Genomic DNA, 19,981 nt, shown 5'->3' on the forward strand with positions numbered 1-19,981 from the left:
GGCACTTAAATTTGAGTAGTGATACCAAGTATAGACCTGGGTTCTTTCCAACCCCTCATGCTTCCTGACTCTGTCCAGTCAGATCTCCTCCTGAAGTCTCCAGGATCACAGATTCCAGTTTTCAATGAAATTGGTTGAAACAGCTGGAAACACTGGATACAGTAAAGGACATGGGCCCTGACAACATTCTGGCAATAGTACTGAAGATCTGTGCTCCAGAACTAGCTGAACCCCTAGTCAAGCTGCTCCAGCACACATCCAACATGAGCGTCTGCTGGAAATTGTGGAATATTGTCCAGGTATGTACTGTGCACAAGATGCAGACAAAACTCAACCTGGTCAAGTGCTGTCTTATCTATCTATTTTCCATCACAAACAAAGTGATGGAAGGAGGGGTCGACAGCGCTAGCAAGTGGCACTTGCAAAGGAACACCTGCTCACTGGTGATCAGTTTGGGATTCACCAGGACCACTTAGTTCCTGATCTCATTACAGCCTTGATGCAAACATGGACAAAAGAGCTGGTCCAAAGGTGAGATGAGAGCGACTGCATTTGACCAAGTATGGCAAAAGGACCCCCAGAAAAACTGGAGTTAGCAGGAGGACAGCTCACCTCTGGTTGAAATCACACCTATAACTAAGGAAGATGGCTGTGATTGTGAGATGTCAATCATCCAAGGCCACAGGACATAACCACAAGTGTTTAGAGTGGTGTTCTAATCCCAAACATGTTTACTTTCATTATCAAATACCTTCTATTTTTAAGGTTGGGAAGAGGACACTTGGTAATAATTTGTGTTCAAAAGCTTCTGAAACTAAAGATGTCAATTTCCATATGTAGCAAGACCTAGTCAGCATCCTGGCTTGGGCTGATAAATAACATAATGCCCAGCACATGTGCATAAATGTATGATCGTTTCCAACAAGATACAATCTTAATCATCAGTCCTTGAATTTTAATGGCGTTGCCATCGCTGAATCACTCACTATCAACATTTCTGGGAGTTGCTGTTACTAACAGTAAACTGGACTAGCCATGTAAATACTGAGGCTACAAGAACAGGACAAAGGTTAGGAATCTGGCAGCAAGAAACTCATCTGTTGTTTCTCCAAAGCTGATCCATGATCCACATGATCAGGGGTGTGATAGAGCACTCTTCACTTGCCTGGATGTGTGCAGCTCTAAAAACACACTAGCTTGACACCATCCATGACAGAGCAGCCTGCCTGATTGACACTTCCTCCACCACAGGTGACAGCAGTGCTATATACAAGACCTCTGACTGCACACTTAAACCTGTGAACTTTACCTTCTAGAAGGGCAAGGACAGTAGATGCATGGGAATACCATTGCCTGCAAGTTCTTGCGATCAACGCGTTACCCTGACTTGGAATTGTATTGCTATTCCTGAACTTTCATTAGGTCAAAATCCTGGAACACCCTTCCAAATAACTGTGGGTATTTCTCCACCCCAAAGATAGCAGTTCAAGAAGGCAACTCACCACCACCTTTTCCAGTTAATTGGGGAAGGACAATAAATGCTTAGCTAGCACCACACACCTCCCACAAATTCACATTTAAAATTTGATTATTTTATACCTTTGTTACAGTGGTATATGAATTGTGTCAATCATAGTTGGTCAGTAGATCAAGTTTTTATTTAATTAGAAATTAAAGTGAAGTTGTATTCTATACCATAGTATTGATCTGATATTTTTTGGTTGTAGGGGAGTGCCCTCTTGTTAACTTTTGTAATTGATGTAAATGTTAGTTTTGTTAGAGTAAACCTTGATTTAATCTTTTAAAAATTCAAATGTTTTACTTTGAAATGAGCATGAAAGTATCTCTGCATTATTATAGTTAACGTTCTATGCTTGCACAGATCAACGTACTAAAAATTACAGTTGAAGATCTTGAAAAGGAAAGAGACTTTTATTTTGGGAAACTGAGAAATATTGAATTAATCTGCCAAGAAAATGAACAAGACAATGATCCTGTGATTCAGCGAATTGTGGAGATTTTATATGCAACAGACGTAAGAATTATTTCTTTCTACGTTAGTTTGGTTTCTTGGTGCATGTGCCTGAAAACATTTATAGTGGATTAACCACATAGTGGAGTGTTACCAAGTTATCTTCAATGCTTATTGCTTTTCTTGGGGAAAATAGCTAATTGCATTTTTAAATTTAACATTATTGTAATTGAAGAAAATTATCTGGATTGAATGAAACTGTCCACACAGAGAATTTTATTTTCCAGTACATATTTTTAAGGTAAGAGGAGAGAGAGATTTTAAAAGGGGCCTCAGTGGCAACGTTTTCACAGAGGGTGGTATATGGAATGAACTGCCAGAGGAAGTGGTAGATGCAACTACATTTACAGCATTTAAAAGACATTTGAATAGGTAAGTGAATAAGAAAGGTTTCGGGGGATATGAGCCAAATGCAGGCAAGTGGGAATAGTTTAGTTTAGGAAACTTGGTTGGATGGGCAGGTTGTACCAAAGGATCTGCTTCCATGCTGTATGACTATATGCTTAAATTTAAACTTCTTAAATGTCAATGGCTCTATTTTTGCCCAGCAGGTGCTGACTCAGGGAGCCTGAGTAAATTCAGGTGCAGATCGAACTATAACACTCACAAAATGTTTCTGCACAATTTATTACGGATATATCTTTTACATTAGATATTGTTCCAATGGTATACCTTTTTAAAAAATGCATAGCTATAAAAGGCTAAGAGTGGGTATTGGTGGCTGTGAAGTCTTAAGAACTAATCTTAACATGGATATTCAAATAGCCCACACTAATAAACCCTATCCTTGAACAAACTGTTTAGAAAACTTGTTACGTTTTCAGGTTTGTCATAGAATGCTTCTTGAATTCAGTTGCTGTCAAATGATCTGATGGTCTTAAGTTTATGGGATTTGACTTTCACTGCTTTATGGCTACATGTACGATAGTATTAGATTAGATTAAATTCCCTACGGTGTGGAAACAGGCCCTTCTGCCCAACCAGTCCACACCAACCCTCCGAAGAATAACCTACCCAGAACCATTTCCCTCTGACTAAGGTACCTAACACTATGGGGAATCATGGCCAATTTACTTGCCCTGCACATCTTTGGACTGTGGGAGGAAACCGGAACACACAGGAGAAACCCACACAGACACTGGGAGAATGCGCAAACTCCACACAGACCGTCGCCCGAAGCTGGAATTGAATCAGGGATGCTGATTCTGTGAGGCAGCAGTGCTAATCACTGGGCCAACGTGCTGCCCCAAACAACAATGTAATATATTCCCAAATTATCTGGCCTGATCTTTTATATGTATATATTTTGCTAATCTCAAAGGTGATTGAAAAAGTATCAAATGAGATGAGATGAAATATATTTTTGAATTGTTACAATGAATGAGTGTGCAGTCCGTTTGATATAATAGTTTTGTTTCCATGCGATCTCGCGCTGTAAGTAAATTGTGTAATAGCGGCGCCATTTAAACTAATTGGACCTGGATCACGTTATAGGCAATATAGGTAAGGAAAGTTTACTTTCTACAACTAATGGTCTAAATTCTTCAATTGCATTATAGCCAATTTGTGTTGAGAAAAGTGTGTTATAGTAGAACCAACTGTATGGCATAATTAAGATTGATATTACTTATTTTATTCATACATCTTGTCTAGAGTTTTCACTTTGTGTGTATTTGGTAATCTGGAATTTGTCTCTGTTGTTTTGTTCTTTGGGATTATTGTTGCTCAGATTCCAGTCCTCTTTGCCATATCATGAACTTCAAAGTTTTCCATACATCAGCATAATGAGACCGGTTAATGATGTAACTTTTTACACAGAACCAATTTCTTGTTTTTTTTAAAGTGAACTTGATGCAACCAAATACAGCTCAAAATAAATTTGGCACAAGAACTTCATATTTAATGTGATGATTTACCTATCACTTCTGAATAAGCTGATAGTATATAACCAAAATGTCTCAAAATGACTCCATTAACTAAACTCATCCGTTTCATAGTAAACTAAACATTTAAACCTCTTTGGAAGCCAGCAAACTTAATAGATACTTACCTCAGTGATTTAATTTGCTTTGTGGCTGTTGCTGGATTTTTGTTGGAATGCTTTGAGCTGGTATTTTGTACTTCAGCCATTAAACTGTCTGGTTTTGCTGCTTTCAGGTGAACTGAAATGTACAGTACATCATTTGGGAAACTCAAGGCATTGTATTTATGGGTGACACGGTAGCTCAATGGTCAACACTGCTGTCTTACAGCACCAAATACCCGGGTAGCCTTGGGTAACAGTCTGTGTGGAGTTTGTATGTTCTCCCCTTGTCTGTATGGGTTTCCACTTAGTGCAATCTAGTGACTCCATCAAAAGTGCTGCCAACTGAATCATGGCTAAGACCTTGTTTTTGCAGTAGGCCATTTTAAGTAACATTCTTGATTGCTTTCTGAGAAATGGAGGAAAATGTTAAGTCCGAAACTGAATTACTTTATCCAAATTAGGTATTGTATGCATTGACGTTTCACAATGATTTCTGATACTTCTGCACCCTAAAGGTCTGCAAAGTAAATAGAAACCTACCCAAGAGAAGCTCTGTGCCTGTAGCTCTAAACGCCAGCTCCACATATCGTTCAGTGAATGTGCTTGTACACTTAGATGGCTCTGAGTTATTTCTGCCCCTGCAAAAATACTACTGAACGCCACCTGCAACCTGCTCTTGGGGCCTAAACTTGTATTCTGTCCAAGTTTGTGAGGGCTTCTTTTCTTCTGGGGGTATAATGGTGAAGGCAGGAATTGACCTGTGGAATTATCTTCCCCAGACAGCATTGAAGACAGGTCACTGAATGTCTTTAAGTCTGACTCAAATGGATTCTTTATTGATTAAAGAATTCAAAGGCTATATGGTTCTACAGGAAATTACAGTTTAGCCGAATAGACTACTGTTCAGTTGTATGATCAAATGGGCCTGCTCTAGATTCAATAACATCATAGTTAGTTTCCTTATGACCTTAACTTCTATGTCTGTATGTCATTCTTGATTCTTCTGTAGATCAAAACATTTGTTTGAATGTATTCCATGATATAATCCCCAATAGTCTGTGGGGAAGTGGATTCCAAAGGCTAAATATCTCCGATAACATGCCCCTCATCTTAAATAAGAGATCCCTTATTTTGAAACAGTGACCCCTATACTTAGATTTTCAAATGAGAGAGAGCATCTTCTTTGCATTGACTGCTCAATCATTCAGTAAGATCCTGCTGTGATCTGATTCAGCTTTTCTTTTTACATTCCCTATAACCCTTGACAGCCTCGTCTATCAAAAATCTGCCTAATTCAGCCTTGAGTAAATTTGAAGATCCAGCCTCAACTGCTCAGACTAAAACCTGAGGAAATTTCTCCTCAACTCTGTTCTGACAGAGAATGTTTACTCTTAATCCTAGTTATAGCCTCTCCTTTGCATTCATCCTGTCACCTCCCCATAGGATCTAAAATGAAACAAAAAATTGTGTATGCTAGAAATCTGAAACAAATTGCTGGTGGAACTCAGCATGACTGGTACTATCTGTGGAGAGAAAGCAGAGTTTACATTTCAGATACAATGACCCTTCAGAACCTGTTCTGATGCTACCTGAGCTGCTGAATTTCGCCTGCAATTTCTGTTTTTGTCCCCTGAGGATCTTGTGTATTAATGCTATTACTTTTCATTCTTTGAAACCTGATTGAAGATTTGTAGCTCGGGTATCCGTTGTTGTGGTTCTGCTCGCCGAGCTGGAAGTTTTTGCTGCAAACGTTTCGTTCCCTGGCTAGGGAACATCATCAGTGCTGTTGGAGCCTCGTGTGAAGCGCTACTTTGATGTTTCTTCCGGTATTTATATTGGTTTGTTCTTGCCGCTTCCGGGTGTCAGTTTCAGCTGCAGTGATTTGTATGTGGGGTCCAGGTCGATGTGTCTGTTGATGGATGTTCTTGCCGTTTCCGGGTGTCAGTTTCAGCTGTAGTGGTTTGTATATGGTGTCCAGGTCAATGTGTCTGTTGATGGAGTTTGGGGATGAATGCCATGCTTCTAGGAATTCTCTGGCTGTTCTCTGTCTGGCTTGTCCTATGATAGTGGTGTTTTCCCAGTCAAATTCATGTTGCTGGTTGACTGGGACATGAATTTGACTGGGAAAACACCACTATCATAGGACAAGCCAGACAGAGAACAGCCAGAGAATTCCTAGAAGCATGGCATTCATCCCCAAACTCCATCAACAGACACATTGACCTGGACACCATATACAAACCACTACAGCTGAAACTGACACCCGGAAACGGCAAGAACATCCATCAACAGACACATCGACCTGGACCCCACATACAAATCACTGCAGCTGAAACTGACACCCGGAAGCGGCAAGAACAAACCAATATAAATACCGGAAGAAACATCAAAGCAGCGCTTCACACGAGGCTCCAACAGCACTGATGATGTTCCCTAGCCAGGGAACGAAACGTTTGCAGCAAAAACTTCCAGCTCGGCGAGCAGAACCACAACATTCTTTGAAACACTAATGGGTATAGGCCCAATCTTTTCAACTTTCCTTTATAAGAAAAGCCCTTCATACCGGAATAAGTCAACTGAACCCTCTCTGGACTGCTTCTAATGCAATTGTGGCATTTTCGAATTTAGAACAAAAATGTCTACCGTACTCCCAGATGTCGTCTTACCAAGGCTTTTACTTTTTGTATTCCAATTTCCCTACTCTTTTGTTCTATTCCATTTTATACTAGGTGCCAATGTTCTTTATGCCTTCATTAGTATTTTTGAAACCTGAAAACTGACTACTGTGATTAGTGGACCAGGACACCCCTGTCCTAGTTCTGCAGTCTCTTTCCATTGAAGTACAGGTCATTCTCTTGTAATACGCATTTTGCAACACGAATTTGATGTAATGTGATTGACTAATTAGGGATCCTGTTTCTAAAACATGTGGTGGCTGTAATGTGAACACAACTCTTCAAATGTTGTTTCTAAAATGTGATTTTTCTACAACATGGAATTGCACAATAATGCAACTATCGTGTTATAAAAGAACTGACTATAGTATACTACTGTCCTATGTTTCTTCTAAGTTAGCAAGTTTATATTTTCCCATGTTATGCTCCATCTGCCCTTTTTTTGCTTCTTGCCCAGCTGCTTAATTTATCTATATTCATTTCTAATTTCTCTACCATCTTATCAGAATTTACTCCCTTACCAAACCAGGTATCACTAGCAAGTTTAGCTTCTATGCATTTAGTCCCATGTCCAAGTTAGTATGATATTATGTATGTTTGAGGCCTGAGCATTAACTCTACTTCCTGCTAGCTAATCAGTCCATTCATGTATTTTATCCTGTACAACATAAGCTCCTCTTTATGGTAACCTTTTGATGCGGCATTTAATCCAGTGCCAAATTTAGCACGCCCATGTGATCTTTCTTTTCTACTATATTTGTTCCTTCCCTCCTTGTTACTTGCTCAACAAACTCTATTTGTGAAACAATATTTCACTTTCATAAGTCTACATTGCCTTTGCCTGATCTTATTAGGATTTTCTGAAGATCCTACTATGGGCTCAATAATGAATTCTAGCAATTTTCCCTGAGAGATGTTTGACTGACTGATCTGTATTTTTCTCATTTTTGTCTCAAATAATGATGTTACATTAGTTATTTCCCAGTCCTTTGGAGCCTTTCAAGAATTTAAGGAATATATTATTTCTTGCTGTTCTTGTTTTAAGACCATAGAGTGCATGCGACCTGGTCCTGGAAACTTGTCTGATGTTAGGTCTTGGTGTTTTCCCAGCATATCTTCCTTGGTGTTGGTGTGTAGTAGTTGTAATTAGGTCAGCCTGGTGGACCTTATTGAATGAGTTCCCTGATTAGGGATGTTAATCTGGTCCAATCAGGGATCCCTGGCTGGCAGAGATGAACAGGAGTGTCAGAAGTTCTGCTAACAGCTGGCTCTGAGAGAACTGGATCAGTCTGAAGGACTAAAGTGAGGTCTGCAGATGCTAGAGATCAGAGCTGAAAATGTGTTGCTGGAAAAGCGCAGCAGGTCAGGCAGCATCCAAGGAACAGGAGATTCGACGTTTTGGGCATAAGCCGAAAGAAGGGCATTCCTGAAGAAGGGCTTATGCCCGAAACGTCGAATCTTCTGTTCCTTGGATGCTGCCTGACCTGCTGCGCTTTTCCAGCAATACATTTTCAGTCTCAAGGACTCTCTACATGTGACCGAAGGGTGACTTGGTGATGGGATTACTGGCTTCTGGAGTTATTTCAGTGGCTATGAGAGTAGGGTTAATGTAACCGTGCCAAAGCACCTACTAGCTAAAACCCAACTGGACTACAAACAGGTACTACTGGCTTTATCATTGTATAATATGGTAAGTGGAGTATATGAGTTGTAGGATATTCTGATGGAAGCAGATACCCTCGCCAGTTTGATTAAGCTTGGGGAACACCACTTGAATGAAGACTGTTGCATAGTCTCACTCCAGGATGTATCCTGAACAGAGGGACTCTAGATCAGCCCACAGCAAAACTCCAAAACAAAGCTAAGCCTCGGTCAAACATTTTTTAAAAGTTAAAATTTTCTTCAGGATGTAGGCCAGCAAGCCATTATAGGTGGTGACGATATGCAGACTCGAGACAGCAAAAGAGTCCCACTACACCTAAATGGAATACAAAAATTCATAGGCCAGAATCGAGGCCTGAAAAGTCCACTTGTGTCTGATTTGGAATAGTTACAGCACTTCGCAACATCCAAATTGGAACAAATCAAAATAAATGTCTGGTTAAATGATCACCTGGTTCTATTGGAGGTTGATACTGGCAAGGCTGCTTCAGTGATCGCAGTACCTTTTTAACAAAATTCGCTGTAGACTCCAGCCCTTAAGTTTGCGCAACACCTCAGCTAAACTAAAACCTATACTGGGGAACCTTTATTAAGGGTGCAACTTCAGTTCTGGTCTCTTAGAGAAGCGCTGGTTCAGTTGCCATTGGTTATAGTAAAAGGCTCGGGCCCAAGTATGGTAGAGTGAAATTGGTAAGAAAGATTCACTTAGGTTGGCTCAACGTTTTTTGGTTAGAAAATGGCTGCCTGAATTTTTTCAAGGAAATCTGGGGACTTTCAAAAGAGACACTGCTACCTTGCATGTTTACCAGGAAGCAACTCCACAATTCTGCATGGCCCGCCTAATGCCATTTACCTTATGGGCAAAAATAGAGGCGGAAAGTGAAGGAATCATCACACCTGTCTAGTTTGTGAAATGGGCAGTACCAGTCATACCAATTGTGAAGCCCATTGGGGCAGTTTGCCTTTGTGGAGATTTTAAAGAAATGGTAATTCGCCTTTTGTAGCTGGATAAAAACCCAATCCCTTGCGTGTAGAGGGTTTATATACAAAGCTGGCAGCCTGCCCTTCTCAAAGTTGGGCATGAGCCATGTGTGCTTGCAATTGCGGTTAGATGAAGATTCCTACAAGTATGCTATAATTAATACCCATAGGGATTTGTACCAATATACGAGACTGCCTGTGCAATTTTCCAGCAGATGATAGAGAACGTTTTACAAGGTCTACCTTAGGTCACCATTTATCTATATGATATGCTAATCAGAGGGAACACCGATAAGGAGCACTTAGAAAACTTGGACATCAGTCTTTAGATGTTTCTTCCTGGCGGGTGTACTGAAGGGAAAAATGTGTTTCAGGCACCTCCAATTGACCTGCTTGGGCTAGAGTCAACAAGTCCAAAGTATAGCCATTGGAAGATAAAGTGAGGGCAATCAAAAGTGCCCCAGCTCCCATGTCAGTCCTGGAGCTTAGGTCTTTCCTTAGGCTACTGAACTATTACAGAAAGTTCATACATAACCTAGCCCCCATCTTGGCACCTTTGGATCAACTCTTTAAAAACTCTCCACCTTGGAAATGATCACTTAGCCAAGCCATAGCTTTCGGAAAAGTGAAGAAACAACTATCATTCTCTAAGTTGCTGGCACACTATGATCCCAAGTGAGATCTGGTATTGACATGTGATCAGTATGGCATTGGGGTAATATTGGCTTTTAGGTGGCCCAGTGGAGAGGAGCGCCCAAAGGCGCATGCATCTAGAACTTTTTCTCATTTAGACTGGAAATACACCCAGATAGAAAAAGGAGCTTTGGTGGTTATGCTTGGAGTGGGGAAGTTCCACCAGATATACTTCGAGGACAAGACAGTGCCGCTCATCACTTCAGGCCAAATTCAGTGGTGGGCTCTAATATTAAGTGCGTACAGTTACAAATTGGAATACTCTGAGAGGCTAAATAGCAAATGCGGATGCATTAAGCCACTTCCCACCGGCTGAACACTACAGTGCTTTTAAATTTTATGGACACAGCTGACCGTATTAGACTTTGGACGCAGAAGGATCCAGTCCTGGCAAAACACACAGCTGGTCAGGATAGGGTGAATCAAAAGGCTTTCACAACTTGAATCGAAACTTTTTTCGGACCTGGAGAACCCAGGTCAGAGTAGAGGACAGCATATTATGGGGAGCAAGACTGATTGTGCAGAGCAAAGGTTGCCACTAGATACTGGCTAAACTCAGGGGTCATCCAGGGATTTCAAAGTGATGTTGGTAAGAAGTTACGTCTGGTAGCCAGAATTGAATGCAGACATAGCTGCATTGGTGGGACACAATATTACCGCTGCATCTCCCCCCACATTCGTGGGAACTGCTGGGTAAACCCTGTAGTGGGTTATACATTGGCTAGGCAGGTTCATATCATGGGCTCCGTAATCTTCACTATTGTGATGCTCACTCAAAATGGCTGGATGTGCATAGTGAGATGTCATGAGGTCAGCCAGATAGAGTTCATAGAATATGTTCCCTGATTGGACCATATTAATAGCCAGAGAGCCCTGGCTGACAGATATAAACATGAGTGTCAGAGATTCTGCTGACTGAGGGAGCTGGCTCGGTGTCGAGGATTCTGCGTGTGTAAATAAAGGGTGACTTGGTGATGGGATACCGGCATCTGTGGAGTTATTTCAGGTGATTATTCTAAGTTTCCTATTCGCTTTCTCTCAATTTTTCAAGCACCTTTTGTAAGTTTCCTAAGTCTTCTACAGTGAAGACATATGCATACATTGCTTGTTTAATGCCTCTGCTGTTTTCTGTTGTCAATTCCCTGACTTCTATCGACAGTCAATATTAGTAATAATTATGTTCTTTTTAAATACTTACAAAAGGCTAGCAAGAGTTTCTACAAGTTATTAGGTAGCTTTCTGTTAGACTTCGACTACTTTATTATTTTTTCTGATCCTTAATACCTGCCCAATCTTAACGAACACCAGCTTCTAAGCTTCCTTATTTAGACACAATGATGCATCCTTCTCAGTCTTTTATTTGTTGGACTGTGCAACCACTAGAATCCCATTCAATGCAACTTACTGTTAACACTATGCAACTTCAGTGTATTTGGAACCAATCAAACAAGTTCATTGCCTGAAATTGCTTTAATTCCTGCAGTCTCTTTCAGTATGTCAAATTCTTGATACTGCAACGGCTTTTGCATAGGATGCAAACGATGTATTCTGGATCGGTATTGCCAGATTTTCTGTCACTTTTTTAAAATCTTTTAAACAACTTACTTATCACCATTTGATAAAATACGGAATGATGTGAATGAAAAACGTCACTACTATGACACTAGCATAACTGAAATGTTAGTCAGTCTGTGGCTACTTTTAGGCAAAAAGGTACTGCGGAATCTGGAGATCAGTCTAGATTAGAGTGGTGCTGAAAAAGCACAGCAGGCTAGGCAGCATCTGAGGAGCAGGAAAATCGAAGTTTCAGGCAAAAGCCCTTCAATTAAGAATGACTACTTTTTGTGGCTACTTTTATGTTCATCCATCATTGCTGAATGCAAACACTTTTTACTTTTATGTATAATGGTACTGCCTTTATTAGTTTGCTGTTGTGCTACTATCTATGCATGCGTATCATTTAACATGACTGGTTAAATTAAAAGAATTAACTAATCCAGAGTGCTGGGTACTGCTTAACTGGCAACTTGATTTCTCATGAGTGTTCTCAGCTTCCTGTGTATGGAATTTCCAAGAATCCCAATAGTGGTTCAACTTGTGGTCTACTTGCTATGTTTGAATATTCTGATTTTGTTGTCTTAAGACTTGATCCCTGCTTGCTTTCCCTTTTTGGCTTGGCTGCAAGGAAAGTATTCTAAAAATGGCATGATGACCCAGTAAAATATGGAATACCTAGTGTTAGAATTACTGTAGGGGCTGTTGACTATTTGCAGGATGCTTGAATTGCCATTGACCAGAAGGGATCACATGATATGATTTCAAGTTTTAGATTTTGTTGGTAACAAACTAAAAATATTGCCTGCACATCTTTTTTGTAGACAGCATAACACTCTAGACTATAGAAAAGTGGTCCCCTCCTTTTTAGCTTAAAAAAAGACTCAAAATCCCCTACTACCACTACACTTCACACCACTTATAAGTGGACAGTTTAATTTGTTAATTTGGCACAGTTTCAACAAGATTAAGGAGGTAAACCTGTGACATTGAGGGATAAACTGGTTCAAATTCATGGGACATTGACACCGGTCCTGAGGAAGGAGCAAGCTGTTCAGTTGGAATGGGCTCCATATTGGCCATGCTGGCACCAGAGTCCTGGTGATTCACATAACTAGGGCTGTTGAGATAAGGATTTAATTAGTGGGGAGTGGATTCAATTGCATGGAAAATTCTGGAAAAGTTAAAGGGGTTGGGAGAGCTCAGCAGAAATTATTAAAGTTTCCAGAACAAGTAAAAGGACAGGGTATAGAAAAGCGCTTTTGCCTGAAATGTTGATTTTTCCTGCTCCTCTGCTGCCTGAACTGTTGTGCTTTTCCAGCACCACTCTAATCTTGAATCTGGTTTCCAGCATCTGCAGTCCTTGTTTTTACCTAGGGTATGGAAAAGGGCAGGAGTCTTAACTTCAGCCACAGCAGATGAGGGGACAGCTATGAGAAGGGGGTCAGTCAACATGGGATTGAGGGTACATTTAAATGCGTGCAATATATGAAGCAAGGTAAATTAACTGTAATGCAGATGAAATTGGCAGATATGATGTCAGTATCACAGAGACACTGCTACAAGGGGATCAGGGCTGGGAAGTAAATATCCAAAGATACATCTTCTATTGAAACAGGAAGCAGACAGAGAGTGGAGGGTTGCCTTGTTAGTAAGAAAGAAATCAGTAGCAAAGTCAGAAGGCACAGAATCGGTGTTGAGGAGCTGCAAAGGAAAATCGCCCTGATGGGTGTTGTGTACAGGCCTCCTAACAATAGTCGAAATGAGGGAAAGACAGCATACTAGGAGATAGAAAAGGCATGTGAGAAAGCACTATTACAATAATCATGAAGGACTTCAGTGTGCTGGTAGACTGGACAGTCAGGTTGGTAGCAAATCATAAGAAAAGGAATTTGTGGAATGTCTACAAGATAGTTCTTTAGAGTACGTTGTAGTTCCCACTCAAGAGCAGGCAATTCTGAATTTGGTGATGTGTAATGAATCAGACATAATTAGTTAAGATGAAGGAACTCTTATGGGGAAATGACCATAATATGATTGAACTCGCCCTGCAGTTTGAGAAGGAGAAGCTAGAATCAGATGTAATGGTATTACAATTGAGTAAAGTTGACTACAAAGACATGAAAGAGGAGCTGGTTAGAGATGATTAAAAGGGGGAGATGAGCGGGGAAGACTGTATCGCAAAATATCAAGAGGTTCTGGAGCTAATTTGGGAGGCAAGCAGAAATTTATTCCAAGGAGGAAGAAACCTAAGGGGAGAATGTGGCAACCATGGGGCTGATCAGGGAAGTCAGGAACAGCATAAAAGCAAAAGAAAAAGCATGCAATGTGGTGAAGCTAGAGGATTGGAAAGCTTTTTAAAAAGCAGCAGAGAAAATCTAATAAAGCAATAAGTGGAGAGAAGATGAAATATGAGCGTAAACTAGATTGTAATATAAAGGAAGATTGCAGTAGTTTTTGTAGATATATATTGTAGATAGATAGGTGAGTGGACGCTGAGGCTAGAGAACCGATAATATTGGGAACAAAGAAATGGCGGAGGAACTTAATCGTATTTTGCATCAGTTTTCATGGTGAAAGACATCACTAGCCTAACAGAACTTCAGGGGATGGAGGTATTGATGGTGATCTTTCAGGAATCATTGGAGTCAGGGAGGACTGAAAAATGGCTAATGTAAGGAAAGCAAAGGACAAAACTATAGGCTTGTTGGCCTAACTTCAGTCATTGGTAAGATTTTAGAGTTTATTATTAAGGATGAGATTGTGGAGTCCTTGGAAGTGCATGGTAAAATAGGTCCAAATTACAGCCTTGTCAACGGGAGGTTATGCCTGACAAATCCGTTAGAGTTCTTTGAGGACAAAATAAGCAAGTTAGACAAATGAGAGCCAGTGGACATGATCCAGAAGGCCTTTGACAAGATGCTGCACAGGAGACTTAAAATAAGATAACAGCCTATGTGTTAGAAGCAAGGTACGAATGTGGATGAATGATTGGTGGACTGGCAGAAAGCAGAGACTAGGGATAAAGGGGTCTTTTTCAGGATGCCAAGTCAGTGACTAGTGGAGTTCTGTACGGGTCTGTATTGGGGCCACAACTATTCATTGTTATATGCAAACGATCTGTACGAAGGAACTGAGGGCTTTTTTGTTAAGTTTGTAGATGACAAAAATAGGTGGAGAGGTATGCAGTGTTGAGGAAGCAGGGAAGTTGTAGAAGGACTTGGACAGACTAGGAGAGTGAGTAAAGAAGTGACAGATGGAATACAATGTGAGAAAATGTGAGGTTTTACACTTTGATAGGAAGAATAGAGGCATAAACAACAAGGCTTCACAAATCTAAAGTGCAGATGGACTTGGGAGTCCTGGTTAAGGATTCTCTTAATGTTAACATGCAGGCTCAGTTGGCAGTTGCACTGCTGAGGCAGTAAAATCACTATTTGGACTGCATTGGAATATTTTAAGCAGTTTTAGGCCCTGTATCCAAGGAAGGATGTGCTGGCGTTGGATGGGGTCCAGAGGAGGTTTAAGAGAATGATCCCAGGGATGGAAAGGTTGGTCAAATGAGGAATAGTTCAGAACTCTGGTTCTCTACTCAGTGGAGTTCAGAAGTAAGAGGGATGATCTAATTGAAATTTACAGAGTACGAAGAGGCCTTGATAGGGTAAACCTGAAGATATTTCTACTAGCAGGTGAGATTAGGACCCGACTGGACACCCTCAGTGAAGTGGCTTTAGAACTGAGATGAGGAATTTGAGTGTATTTAAGACACAGGCCCTTGATTTTGACAGGGAATCACAGTGATTCAGTACTGCTGCCTCACAGTACCAAGGACAAGGGTTTGATTCTGTTTTTTGGGCCACTGTCTGTGTGGAGTTTGCTTGGGTTTCTTCTGAGTTCTCTCCCACAGACTAAAGATGTACAGATTAGGTGGATTGGCCATGCTCAATTACCCATAGTATCCAGGGATGTGCAGTTTGGGTGGATTGCCCAATTGCAATTGCAGCGTTACAGGGATAGGGTAGGGGAGTGGGACTGGGTGGGATGTTCTTTGGAGGGTCGGTGTAGACTGAAATGACATTCCTCAATACAGTATAGGGATTCTATAATTCTATGATAAAGGGTTATGTGGAGAAGGCAGGAGAATGGGGTTGAGAAACACATCTGCCATGATCAAATGACAAAGCAGACTTCACCCAAAATAGTCTAATTCTGCTCCTGTGTGTTATGGTCTTAGTTTCTCAGAATTGGTTCAAACTTCGTTTCTATTCCTGACAGGCTACTAATTCTTTTCCTTTCCTGGGCAGATGACTGGCTTCCGTGATTAGGATTACCCTAGAGATTCCTCCCTCCAGGAAAAAAGCTACCTGCATGTTCTAACCTTATTTAAATTCCTGCAATCTTATTCTGAGTGTGAGTTTCCATCTGGCTTCTGTGTGGTTATTAATAAAAACAGAATTTTCCATACATCAGGTGCAGAACTGGCTGCGCCTCTTGTTGTCCTTTAGGTTCTGCTTTATCTTTGGGTGGGGGGTATGCACCACTGCTTCAGTAAATCATCCCCATCCTCTCCTCTCTTCTCTCCACACCTCCTCCCCCCCCCAAACCCCAAAACACTTGCTGTCAAATAGAATTCAGGGGTGTTTCATTTCACCATTTCTTTCTTTAAAGGAATTATCCCAAGTATAACAACCCCGAAACTTGATATTTATGACACTGGTCTTTTATCCATATAATGCATTGCTTGTGCTTCAGGCAAAGATTATTTGATTTTGACCCTGTTGCTTTAGAGTCTTGCTTTCCTGATCAGTTTTTTAAATTGTCTCAACAAAATCCTGAAAATTTATCCTTTAAATTTAAGTATCAAACACATTTTATGGTCTTGACGTCATTCCCTTTCAGTGCTATCTTTTTAAGGTGGGTAACCATATCTATGTTATCATGATCAGATCCATTCGTAAGTATTTTTTGTCTGTATGACAGACGTTAATCAGTTTTGTGTGAATCATAGAATCCTTCCAGTGTGGAAAGAGGCCATTCGACCATTCAGTCTACACTGACCTTCCGAATAGCATTCCATCCAGACCCAGCTGTGCACCCCATCTTTGTAACCCTGCACTTATGTTGCTAATCCATCTACCCTAGACACTATGGGGCAATTTAATATGGTAAACCCAGCTAACTTGCACATCTTTGGACTGTGGGTGGCAACCGGTAGAAAACCATGCAAACTCCACATAGTCACCCAAGGCTGGAATTGAACTCTGGTATTTGTGCCACTCCAGTGCTGTTCCTATTTTTAATAAGATTGAACTGAGGAAATACAAGCCCTGCCTCTGCTATTGAATTGGCTACCTTTTATTTTTCTACCACTTATGGTGATTAATTGAAAGTTCAATTGTTGGGTCAATGTTTTGACCATCCTCTTTCCTCTTCCACCCCCAAAATTGAATAATATTGAAGTAGGTGGCTGACCTGAAGTTTTGCAAACCCACTTGCCACAGTTGCTTCTATTTTGTGTGCCTATAGAAGATTGTGACAGTATTTGTTTTTTTTTCCCTTTTCAGCTTGCTCATGCTGATGCTGTACTCTTTCCCATTCGCCTTGAACTCCAATTCCATCTCTTCCTATCAGTATTGCTCTTCCAGTCTACATAATTTAAAATGTAATCAAAACTCACTCCTTCACTGTACCAACCTGATATCAACTTATGTTTCAGACTTTTGATAATTCAATCAACTTGAAATCACTTTCATCACCAGCTCAACTCCATAATTCACCACTGTTGTCAGTTGTTCATTCAGGCCTCTTTTAGAAACCTGTGATCCAGTTATACTTTTTGTTATTTTAAACCCCATAATTCTTGCAAATGTTATCTTGCATTGTTCACATCTGCTTATGTAATACCTCAGGATCTCTTTCTGACGTAAATCTGATGTTTTTTGCATTTACTTTCTAATTTCTTTAGAAGGCAGACTAAGTGATCACAATGTAATGAGAGACTTCCATTCTTAAACTGCATTATTTTGTAATGGAAGAATGTTATGATTGAATTCATTTAATTTCCATGAACTTGTGTTTATAAAATGAAATAAGATTCTAGGCTACTTCACCTTTACTCACCGTATGCATTTCATCCTTCTGATTGTCTGTCTGGATAAGTGTTTTGTTTCCAAAAGTTGATATCTCCATTTGTGTTTTTGAATTATTTTTAGCTCTTCACTCTGCAAGAAAAAATTTCCAACACAGATGTGTGTAGTCTATCAATTACTGAGGCATCTTAAATTGCTTTTTTTTGCAATCTTAGAAAAGATAGAGCTAAATTTTGAGCATCCTAACTTTATGATTACAGATTTCCTTTCAGTTGAACAGATCTATTGGGTTTTATAATAGTGCATTTTAAGGAAATTTTTTTTTTAATTCTGTAGGAAATTATCAGGCAATCCTAAACTTATAGATCCAAGTCTATTTAAGTTTTTAGTGATAATTTCTGCTTAATTTGAATGTTATTTTTAAAATCTTAATACTTTCATTTCAGGAAGGGTTTGCTGTGCCAGATGTAGCAGATGAACAACCAGAAGAACAAGAAGAGTATTAAACTTATTACTTGGATGCAGCATATCCATGATTGGAATAGCTTGTCAAAAATCATGTGTGCATGTGCACATCAACAAAGGAAAAGACACTCTCTTTATTTTCTGTAAAGTCAAAAGAGCTTTGTTTGTAATTTTGTTAGTGTAAGCAAAATTAAAATGTACCTCCTTTCTAAAGTGCACTTTGCAGAAGTTTCAGTCCATATTTAACAATGATTGCTTCTACACTTTTACATCTGAGCAACACTTGCAGATGTAGAAGTAGAAAATCTTGAAGGTCCTTCAGAGTGCTATTGTAACAACTTGATGCTTTTGCCACCACTAAAAGCTGACATGCTCTTGGACAGTGTTAAAAAGGTTGTTGATAGAATGATCACTGCATGATAATGACTGTAAATTGCACTGTAACAGAAAGTGTATAGAATGGTTCAGATCTTTATACATTCAGTTGTATGTTGATAGTTATAGCGTGTCCAAAATTTGTTGTATGTGGCAAGCCAGTTCATTTGATGTGCAAGAATGACTTGGCTATAAATACTTTGCATGAATTTTGTATGGTGAAATTGACATTAGATCAACTGCAGGAAATCGTTGTGGTGCCAAATGTTCCCTCCAGCCATTGTGGTTGTACTACAGCGGTGAAATATTTCCTGAATTCTTCTGTGGCCTTTATTCCTTCTACTGCCCTAAGATTCAGTATGCTGTAAGAAAAATCAAAACTTGGTCTTAAAACTACAGGGTGTTTTTCTACTCAAATCAATTTCTACTAACAATAAAGTTTGATATTTCAACAAAATTGTCTGTTGGAAATGTTGGTACATTTATAATCTTTAAAATATTCTGATTAAATATAGAACATTGCTAAAGAATAGTTTATTGCTAATTTAATTCGACCACTTATAATATTTAAAGCTAATCACTGCATTTGTTCTGATGTTGATAGTTCGTTCAGTGAAGATTAGAACCAGAAAGGAGGTTAATTAGGCCACATTATGAAAATATGATTTTCTTCTGCCTCTGTTTCCTTTCTAGTTGGAAATTTGTCCATAGTGTTACAAATAAATTGCCCTTTTTTGTATATTGAAAATTATTAAAAACCAATCTAAAGTGTATTTTGTCATTTACTTGCCACCATTTTGTGGTTATCCTTTGTCTAGTAATTATTTTAGATTTGTTCTTAAGTTCTATTCCTCTGTCATACTTGTTAGGAATGTTACATCATTGGTTCAAGCAACCTATCAAAAAAAATCACCTTTATCATTTTTAGGGGAGTGGATAACTGAATCATTTTAGAATATGTATTCATAAGTATCTCAGTTGGCTCGCTGAGCTGGAAAGTTTCATCACCATGACTAGGTAACATCAATGAGAATCTGCAGTGAAGCGCTGGTGGTATGTCCCGCATCTATTTATAGTTCTTGGTTTCTTAAGGTGGGTGCTGTCATTTTTGGTTTTTTTTTCAAGGGAAGGTGGATGGGATCTAAGTCAATGTGTTTATTGATGGCGTTCTGATTAGAATGCCATGCCTCTAAGAATTCTCATGTGTATCTTTGTTTAGCTTGTCCTAGGATGTATGTGTTGTCCCAGTCAAAGTGGTGTCCTCCTTTGTATTTATGGAAACTAGTAATAGCGGGTCGTTGGTGTTCATGTATCCTGGTGGCACGTTTCCTGCTTGTTTGTCCGATGTAGTGTTTTTTACAGTTCTTGCGCAGCATCATGTAAATTATGTTAGTTTTGCTGGTAGTATCTGATGGATCCTTTCAGTTTC

General features: G+C 39.7%; 1 protein-coding gene across 3 annotated transcripts in view; it reads left to right on the forward strand.

Moving 5' to 3' along the window:
• The window catches only part of mapre1b (microtubule-associated protein, RP/EB family, member 1b), a 71,361-nt gene extending 52,352 nt beyond the window's left edge, over positions 1-19,009 (forward strand). For all 3 annotated transcript variants that reach the window (XM_060836080.1, XM_060836081.1, XM_060836079.1), the window contains 2 exons: positions 1,883-2,035; positions 18,159-19,009. In XM_060836080.1, coding sequence (XP_060692063.1) covers positions 1,883-2,035; positions 18,159-18,218 — 213 coding nt within the window. In that variant the 3' untranslated portion in view covers positions 18,219-19,009. The remainder of the gene's footprint in view (positions 1-1,882; positions 2,036-18,158) is intronic.
• The last annotated feature ends 972 nt before the right edge of the window (positions 19,010-19,981 follow it).

The sequence above is a fragment of the Hemiscyllium ocellatum genome, chromosome 15, assembly GCF_020745735.1.
Source record: "Hemiscyllium ocellatum isolate sHemOce1 chromosome 15, sHemOce1.pat.X.cur, whole genome shotgun sequence".
Classification (NCBI taxonomy): Eukaryota; Metazoa; Chordata; class Chondrichthyes; order Orectolobiformes; family Hemiscylliidae; genus Hemiscyllium; species Hemiscyllium ocellatum.